This window comes from Thunnus albacares, chromosome 10 (genome assembly GCF_914725855.1).
Source record: "Thunnus albacares chromosome 10, fThuAlb1.1, whole genome shotgun sequence".
Classification (NCBI taxonomy): Eukaryota; Metazoa; Chordata; class Actinopteri; order Scombriformes; family Scombridae; genus Thunnus; species Thunnus albacares.
Window position 1 is genome coordinate 17,515,011 of NC_058115.1, and position 9,410 is coordinate 17,524,420.

General features: G+C 44.9%; 2 protein-coding genes across 2 annotated transcripts; one reads left to right on the top strand and one right to left on the bottom strand.

Moving 5' to 3' along the window:
- The first annotated feature begins 1,651 nt into the window (after positions 1-1,651).
- On the top strand, positions 1,652-5,435 carry si:dkeyp-121d2.7 (zinc finger and SCAN domain-containing protein 12). Its single transcript, XM_044363834.1, has 3 exons — positions 1,652-1,845; positions 3,606-3,717; positions 3,865-5,435. Exons 1-3 carry the CDS (start codon positions 1,684-1,686, stop codon positions 4,914-4,916), a joined length of 1,326 nt encoding a protein of 441 aa, XP_044219769.1. The 5' UTR covers positions 1,652-1,683; the 3' UTR covers positions 4,917-5,435.
- A 95-nt stretch (positions 5,436-5,530) lies between these two features.
- On the bottom strand, positions 5,531-8,505 carry LOC122990468 (endonuclease domain-containing 1 protein-like). The gene is made up of 3 exons (XM_044363835.1): positions 7,657-8,505; positions 7,240-7,539; positions 5,531-6,267 (listed from the first exon to the last, which is right to left on the bottom strand). The coding sequence occupies exons 2-3, from the start codon at positions 7,528-7,530 to the stop codon at positions 5,650-5,652; spliced, it is 909 nt and encodes a 302-aa protein (XP_044219770.1). The 5' UTR covers positions 7,531-7,539; positions 7,657-8,505; the 3' UTR covers positions 5,531-5,649.
- Between the last annotated feature and the right edge of the window lie 905 nt (positions 8,506-9,410).

Below are 9,410 nucleotides of genomic sequence, written 5' to 3' on the forward strand. Positions count from 1 at the left end.
AATCGGTGAGCACGTTTGAGACGCATCTGACGGCTGTCATGGACAGTCTGATCCGAGCCTCGGTGTGTGAGATCACCAAACTCTTCCAGGAGACGGTGAACGACTACCTGGTGGAGCTGTCCCTCAACAGGAAGGAGAACGAGGCTCTCAAACTGAGGCTGAGGCTCACCGAGAGCAAGCTGAGGACCGAGCGAGTGTACGGGCTGGGCTGGGCTGCCCACCGCCGCAACGCTGGCCTGGCGGCGGCGGAGGAAGGGCCCGGAGGGCGGCAGAAACGAAAAGTTGTGGGGGCCCGTAAGTATTTCTGGCGTTTCCTCTCAGACAAGGAGCCTACGTCACATTTAGTTTGTGTCAGGTATGAAGCTGTCATTACTATTAAGTGGCACCTTGCTAAAATGCGTGATTGTGTTGTTTAATGTGAGAAGCAGGGCTCTTGCTATGCAGTCAGGGCTTATGAGAAGACGCACTTGTTTTGTTGGAAACCATCTGGCAAGAGCTGATCTCTCCCTCCCTCCCTCCTCCCTTCCTCCTCCCTTCCTCCTCCGCCTCCTCTTCATGTTCGCTCCCTCTGTCCTTCACCTCCCCCTCTCCTCTCTCTCTCTCCGCTGCATTCTGTCCCTCCCACTCCTCTGTGCTTTTGCACACTCTGTCTCTCTCCCTCCCTGCCTGCCTTGCTCCTCTCCCTCCACTTCTCTCTGTCTCTCTCCAACTCCACCTCCTCCCCTTCCCGCTCCTCTCTCCTTCACGCCCTCTCCTCCTCCCTGCCTCTCTCCCTGCCCCCACCTCCTCCAACGCTATTCTCCTGCTCTGTTCTCTCCTTCATCACGTTGCACACACACACACACACACACACACACACACACAAACACACTCCCCTTCCTCTCCTCCCCCTTTCCCCACCTCCTTCACTCCACTCCTCTCCCGCTCCTCTCCACTGCCACCATAATTACACACTCCCTCTCCACTTCCACTTCTCTCTCTGTCTGTGTCTCTCTCTCTCTCCTCTTTCCACCTCTTCACCCCCCCCCCCCCACCACCCTTCTGTCTCCTTCAACATGTTCTCCCATTCCTCCTCCTCCTCCTCTCTCCCCTGCGGCCCCTGCCAACTCCACTTCTCTCTCTCTCCTCTCCTCCCTGTCACGTGTTTTTCTCTCCTTCGCTCCCTCTCGTCTGTCATTCTACGCCCCCTCTCTCCTCACTCATTCATCATGCTCACTCCTCCTCCTCCTCCTCCTCACCACCATGCTCCTCTTCCTCTCTCCCTTCCCCCAACCTCCCTTCTACTCCTGTTCCCCTCTGCCTCTCAAACCCCCTCCTCCTCTTCCTCATCTCCCACTTCTCCACCCTCTTTTCTTCTTCATCTCTCTCTCCTGGCCCTCCAATCATCTCCTCCCACTTATCTCACTCCCCCTCATGTTTCATTCTCTCTCCTTCCTGTCTCCCCTCTCTCCTGCCCCCCTCCTCCTCACCTCACTTTCTCCTTCCTCTCTCACCTCCCTCCCACCCTTCCTTCATCTTCCTCTCTTCTCCCCAGGAGGCAAGTCAAAGAGGGGCCCGGCAGCAGCCTATGGCAAAGGCTGGCCTGGAGGTGTGTGGGAGGAAGGAGGAGGTGGCGGTGGCGGCGGCTGTGGTGGGGGAGGAGGAGGAGGAGGAGGAGGAGGAGGAAGTGGAGGAGCTGTGGGGATGGTAGCAGGAGCAGGAGGAAGAGGGGGGAAGGAGGCCAGGGAGATGTACCTCATCCAGTTCCCCGGGGGCGAAGAGGATGAGGGAGGGATGGTGGAGGACGATGAAGAGGAGGGCAGCCTCAGCGGTGAGGGGGAGGAGACGGCCAACATCAAAGAGGAGGTGAGGGAGACGGGCTTTCTCAGAGGAGGAGGAGTAGGAGGAGAAAGTGGCACAGCATCTCTGCATCACTCAGCAGCTCCATATAGAATGAGAAAGAACGCAGACAGAAAAAGAGAGAGATAACACAGTGAGACAGAGTTTTGCTTGTGTTTTTCAGTCATCAAATCACTGCAGAGATGTAGTGGATAAAGGGAACGTTATTGATTTGATATTTAGCTTCCCTGAAGAGCCCTTTGAGTAGAGCTCTTCACATCACAAGTGCAGCAAGCTTTCAGGTGGAAATACTATTAGAGGTGAAAAGCGGCTTGCTGTTCCACCACATGGCCAAATGGCAGGAGCACAAATCCACTCTTCACTTTTCTTATGCGTTTGAATACTCAACGCATGCAGAATGTCTCCCTGTCAAGTCATTTCAAAGTGTTTTTGGTGGCTAATAAAATAGCTGTAAAGAATAATAATAATAATATAGCTTTTTCTCATGTACTTTGTAAACATATATTGAGGTAAGGTAATGATGTGTGGCTGTGATGAGGGTTGCATGTAAGTTAACAGAAAAGTTTTACAAAACTAATCAAATCCACTTTTGAAATTGCAGATCCTGCTTTACAAACAGTCCAGGATACATGCACAGCACAGGGGTAGAAAACACGTCGCCACACTGTAATGATATCATATATATGGATGTTTTCAGTATTTTGAAATGAAGCTGCTTGCTGGAAACCGGTCAAAATACAATTTTAGAGTAAATCTGTTTCCAGCACACGTCTGTCTCAGCCTGTCGTCTATGGCTGGCTAACATGATGTGTGGAATTCCAGTGAGAAAACGGCAGCTAGTAGCAATGATAATGCTCACGGAGACTGTATACAAAGATATTTCCACAGATAGTGAGAAATTAACTGTGAGTGTCCCAAAAGATCAACAGGCAGCACAGGTTAAAAGCACAGAAGTCCTTAGTATAAAGAAACATTAGCACATGTAGTATGAAATTCCTGCGTTTTGCCTGTTGCACAAGCTCAGAGCACAGAACCTCTCTCGTTCTGGATATTAATAACGTTGGCCTGTATGAAAACCTTTCATGTCTCCTGAAAGTGTACCAGACACTATAAATATGCCAGATGTGTTATGTTGTGCAAAAACTCATAACATACTGAGACAATACAGATTTTGAAGTATTATTTATCAGCCACACAAGATCATAAAAAGAGACTCTGCACACCTGTTTGATTTTATTCTTCTGGGAAAAATTCTAAGTGTAATAACATGATGCATTTTCCACTCAAAGCCATCAGTCTGCACCTTTATCAGCTGTCACCAAGTCGCATACTGAAACTCTAAACGCATGTCAAACTGATCATTTAAGCATTGATCGCAGAGCCAAATGATTCATTTAACAGCCATAAACACACGAGAACAGTGTGAGCTGTCTTACCTTAGAACAAAGTGTTTTTTCCCTCACCAAGTTCTGTGCAAAACTATCTGTCACCTTCCAGTAATTTGTATCATAATAAAAGGCTCTGACAAGATCGCTAGAGTTAATAGCCAATACTGCACTCTAACAAGCAAGTTTCCTTCTTGAGATAATGAACATTTCCTACTCGTTACTGTTGTGATTCATGCAGTTCAAGTCATAAAAACAACTTCTAGTTGATCTACCCTAAAGCTCTCGTTCATTTTGGTTTGTTTTCTACCCCTATCATGTGAGCTCACTGATGACGTTGCTTTGAAACCCATCTATAATCCTCTGTGCTTCTTTGTGCAGTTTTCTCAAACAGAGGGCTATCAACCTGCCTCTCTCAAGCTAATCAAGGAGGCTTTGAAGATGGACCTGCCCAACCAGAACCTCCACACTGGCTCCAGAGCCCAAAGCGAAGGTAAGGAGCCCTGAACACACTGATTGAGGGAGGGGAAGTTAGTAAAATGTTCAAAGAGCAATAGTTTGAAAGAAAATGGGAATGGTTGCTAACGTCAGCTCTCCCTCTCTCCTCCACACGTCTCCTCCTCTCTCTGTATCTTCTCAGGAGACCTGTCAGATCATCCCCCAACCCTTCACCCAGGAGAGAGAGATGAGGAGGAGGACTGGGAGGTGGGCTCAGCGGAGCCATCAGAGGGAGGCATGACCATGGATGAGCTGAGGGGTTTGGAGTCCGCGCTGAGGGCTGAGAGAGGTCGTGAGCAGGGCGCCATGACGGCCTCCCAGCCTGTCAGCCCTGACTCAGAGGCTGCACCAGGTAGCGAGATCAGCTTGGCTCCCAAGTACATTGGTCTTGATGGAATGGAGCAAGACGAAGAGCTGGAGCCTCAGCCACCCACCCTGCAGAGAGAAGACCATATAGGGCAAAGCAGGGTGAAAGACCGTGTGCGAGCCGCAGTGTTTGGGGTAGCAGAGCTGAAGTCAGGCTGGTCGAAGAAGTTGAGAGAGGGCGACTCAACTGCGGTCATGACTGGAGAGGATTTGTTGGAGCAGGGAGAGTCTGAGCACCTGCCTCACCTGTCTGCTCCAGGGAGTGTCGGGGAGAGCGGAGGAGAAGAGGAGGCTGGTGGAGACCTGCTTCACTTCTGCCCACAGTGTGGAGGAGGCTTCAACACAGAGGCTGAGATGGAGGAGCATCCATGTCCACTAGGTGGCGCCCTTTTACAGAGCAGCGGAGCAGAGGAGAGTCTTTTCCCTTGCGCCCACTGCGGCAACACGTTCAGCCACGCCTGGGCGCTTAAGAACCACGAGTGCGCCTGTGCTGCTGAGCGACCGCACTGTTGCGAAATCTGCGGGAAGCGCTTTACACACTCTCGCTCTCTGGAACGCCATCATCTGGTGCACACAGGCGAGAGACCGCATCGGTGCCCGCAGTGTGGGCGCAGCTTCAGTCGTCTTGGCAACTTGGAACGTCACCAGCGGATCCACACGGGTGAACGCCCGTACGGGTGCGAGGCGTGCGGAAAACGTTTCAGTCGTGTGGAGTATTTAAAAAGACACCAACTCATACACAACAGTGAAAAGGCGACACTCCAGTGCTCCAACTGTGGAACGGGTTTCAGTGATGTGGAGCAACTGAAAAGCCACCAGTGTTTTTAGAGCCTGTACTTCAAAATCTCCGATAGAACTGGAAAGAAAGAGCAGCTTTAATTGAATGTGGTAGAATTTAGGTGATGAATGTGACTGATAGACGCTCCCGTTATTCTCAGTGATTTGGAGTTGCCTTTCTTACAAAAAACTGACAGGATGAGAAGTTAAATTGACTTCAGGATAAAGAAGCACATGCGTGTGTGGATGATAGTTGTCGAGTAAACAGAGACGGCAAATGTCCAAAGTTGATGGGAAGTCAATTATACATGTCGTTTCTCTGTAAGAGGAGAGATGGAATCAATCTCAGATGTTCAGCCATTTTAACTGGAGGTGTTCTCATTTGTACAAAGCTTGTACTTATTTATGATGATCAATAAAATGTACATGTTTGTGTTTTTATCAATAATTCACTCATTTTAAAGCTGATGGCCTTGTTTTTTTTCCCTCCGATAATAGAACTGACAGCTTGGTGTTTTGTATGTTTGTGTTTTGGTCATATAAAGAAATAAACATGTCAGTTGATCAGAAGGCTCTCCTCCCGCTTTAGTCTTGTTTTATTGGAAAATTATGGGGTTGCAAAATGACACTGAAACATGATTTTTGGAAGATCGTACTCATTAGACATATAACAAACACTTTAAACAGACACAAGACAAGACAGCCTTTTAGTCAAATATTCATTCAGTAATGAAGAAATAAAGGATGTGCTGTATTTAATGACTACTGCACACCTATAAGAGTGTCATTCTTTGTTCTTACAGTGCCCCTTAAACAGACTGACAGGCATTCTTAGCCGTGTGTTTAGGATACCCTCTAGGGTCTCCAGGGACATCCGCCTCACATCATAGCCCTGCTTCTCAGCATTCACATTGGGATCCACTGGCACAATTTCCTCTCCACTTTTACGGTCATTTCTCCCGACTGCAGCATATGTGGGGAAAAATGGTTTCATGTACCCAGGAAGGTCAGATCTGTAAGAAGGGCAGCAGTAAGCTGACCACATGTACTCAGGAACAGACACCCTCTCATTGATCTGGTGAGCTCCAGACCTATAAGGCATGGTCCCGGTGATCACGTACATCTGCCCTCTGCAGAAGGCCTTTCTTCCTAGCACCTCCCTCTCCAGTGAATTCCAGGTGCCTGCGTTGGAGCCCTTCCGCTGAGGGACAATGTTTGTCAAGGTGAAGGTGGCCGTACGGTCATCCATTGTCCTCTGGTGCATGCTGGGATTGAGATGGCCTCTGGTGTAGCCAGAGTCTTTGTAGTCCGCAAACACCGCCTGGTTCTCCTTCACTCTCCAGTAGAGGGGTTGTGGGATCGGAAAAGGCTTCATATTTGGATCGGCTGTGCGAGACTCCAGCTTAATGACAGAGAGAGAGGACAAGATATCACTTTTTTAGAGTATGTAGAGTGTTTTGCTGCTTATTCATCCTTATTTTTGAGTTGAACTGTGAGTGTTTGTCTGCTGTGATGTGTGACTGACTCAGAGATAAAATGTAAAATGCTATTTTTTTCTGAGAAAAGAATAACATGTATGACAGCAGAGTTTGAGACAGGCTGCTTCCGCTTCAATGTGTTTGCAAAAACTTGCACAAACTCACACATTGACCACAATGAGACTAAAAGTATTGAGCAGGAACTGCAAGAGTTCTCTGTCACGTCCACGATCACCACCTAAACACTTGTTATTTTAAGATCTGATCTCAGTTAGTATATAACCTACCAAACAAAACACAGTTTATATAACCTACCTGCTGCTACCTGCCCATTTTGCGCTATTACATGTTGTATATTTTGTATGTTTTAAATGTTGTATACGTCGTGTATTTATTTTGCTGCACTTTGGGAGAAGTCAAAGACAAATTTCCACTGAGGTGGACAATAAACTCAATCAATCAATCAATCAAACACAAAAAAAACTTGTAGATCTTCATGCAAATGCTGTGTTTTCATTTATCCATGAGATTTTCCAATTCATGTGGACGCACTTAACTCCACAATAGTAGAACAATAGAAAAATTTGCAGTGAAACTTAAGAATGTGGGTTGCAGAATCTCCATATCAACAAAAAGTGTTGTTCAAATTCTCTCACCTGTAATCTCAGTATGTAAATTAACACATTATGTCTGACACAGCCCCACTGTGCTGTCAGTCTTTAAAGGAAATGGCTGATCATTCAATGCTCATAAGAGCTTTGCTTTACTTTTCCTTTGTCAGGACACTAGTTTTTCCCTATAAATCTATATAATTACAGAATATAATCATGTTCAAACACGTCATATCTGACAAAGTCTAATTCAACAGAGTTGTTGCACCACATCGTGTTACTTACCTGTGGTTCATACATCCAGCTGACATCGGGCCGGTTGCCATCTGCAGGACTGAGTATGTATGCAGAGTATAAAGGTGCACGATGCTGACGCTGATACAGGCTGGCAAAGCGGTACTGGTTTTTGTAGCGCTGGCATATTGGATCATATCCAGCTGCAGTGATACCCTGTGGTGGAGTTCTCTTATAGAAGAAATCAAGACACTGGGAGAAGTCTTTGCTGATCTCTCCAATAGCCAGTCCACCAAACCAGAGTGGAAGAAGAAGCAGAGCTCCCATAGAGAATTGCAGCATCTTCCTTTCCTGCACAACAGATAAGCAGGACAGATGTGTATTATACACCTGTGCTGAAGAAAGAGATGTTCATTAGCAGACAATTAACTCAGACTTTGCTCAAGAACTCCTCTAAGACAAACTTACCAAGATCTTTTCCTCCAAGCGATGAATGTGAATTTGTAGCTGTGTATCAAGTCCCAGACTATAAAACCTCCTTGCAGCTTTTCTTAGAAACTCTCTGTTCAGGTCTTGAGGTGGGTGGGGTAATATTTCTTGTATCAGCCCACAAACCACCACATGACAAAGTGACAAACCGGGTCCAGACTCCACTCTTCACCTCTGCATTTTTTTTCTCAGAGAAGGCTACAAAAAGTGTAACAAGAAGGGAGTCCATGCAAGAGATACATCCAAACAAATGTTTTATTTATTGAACTTACCACAGTAAACAATATAGTCTGCAAAATAATAGAAAACCATGGAAACTAGCCAACTAAAGCCAGATATTGGTGAGGACAATCTATGCATTGATTTTGGTAGAAAACTTTGATATATTGCAGGTGACGAAAGTCTGGTAGATGCTTGTATTACTGCACTGATGTAAACACTCTCTATGAGGATGAGATGTAGAGTTGAGTTAAACTGCAGATGAATATGTTGTTTTTACTGACCTCCAGTGGTTACACTTCTCACCTCACTGCAGTGAGCTACAGTGGTGGAGTTAAAACAGCCACAACTATCAGTGATGGGTGTGCTCAGAGGTGAAACACTGTTCTTTTTTTGTGTGATATAACCTTTACTTGACAGCTTGAAAGTGCAGAAATACAGGAAACATGTAATTCTTTCTAACTTTCTTTGCTTTATTTCTTTAGTTCTTTAGTGTAAAACAAAGAGACATGTAAATACACATGTAAATAATTCTTCTTGAGTAAACACATGTTCAAAGTTTGCAGTTGCTCATGTAATTTCTCTATAAGAGGAGAAATAAAACTCAAACTCAGACGTTCAGCCATTTAATTTGAGGTTTTTCTCATCTGTATGTACAAACTTGTTCTTATTTATTATTAAATTAATTTAAATTAAATTAAATGTATGTTTTTATGTTTTCAATAATTCACTTATGTTAAAACCAATGATTTTTTTTTTCTGAAAATGTAATTGACAGCTTGGTGTTTTGTATGCTTTATTTTTGGTCATATTGAGGGAAAAAAACATTGAAATTCACCAGAATGGTCTTTATTTAATCAATTTCAATTTTAGTTCATTGGAAAATCACTGGCACATTTTTAATATGACACTGACAAAAGGGGAAAATATTGATTTTGCCGAATCATTTTCATCAGAAACATTAACTTTAAATGAACATGAGACAACATTTTAAATAGAGAGGGAGTCTACAAAGTAACTCGGGATAAGAGATAAGGACTTTAAGTCTGATGACACTTCTGTCTCTGTCGCTCTTTCTCGCCCACCTAGAGCCCGGTTCTGCTTGAGGTTTCTTCCTGTTAAAGGGGAGTTCTTCCTTGCTGCTGTGCTAAGTGCTTGCTCATGGGGGAATGTTGGGTCTCTGTAAAATAAAGAGTACGGTCTAGACCTACTCTATGTGAAAAGTGCCCTGAGATAACTTATGTTTTGATTTGGCGCTATATAAAAACAACTGAATTTAATTGAATTTGTATGAACAAAGTTAGTATTTATTTATGATGCTCAATAAAATGTACATTTCTATGTTATCAAGAATGAACTTGTGATAACTCATGTTATTTTTTCTGAAAACATAACTGACAGCTTGGTGTTTTGTTTGTTTCACCCATTTCATTTGTTTTATTTGAAAATCATTAGTGAACATGTTTAAAGATGACACTGAAAAGAGGGGAAAACATTTATTTAAAAAACCATAA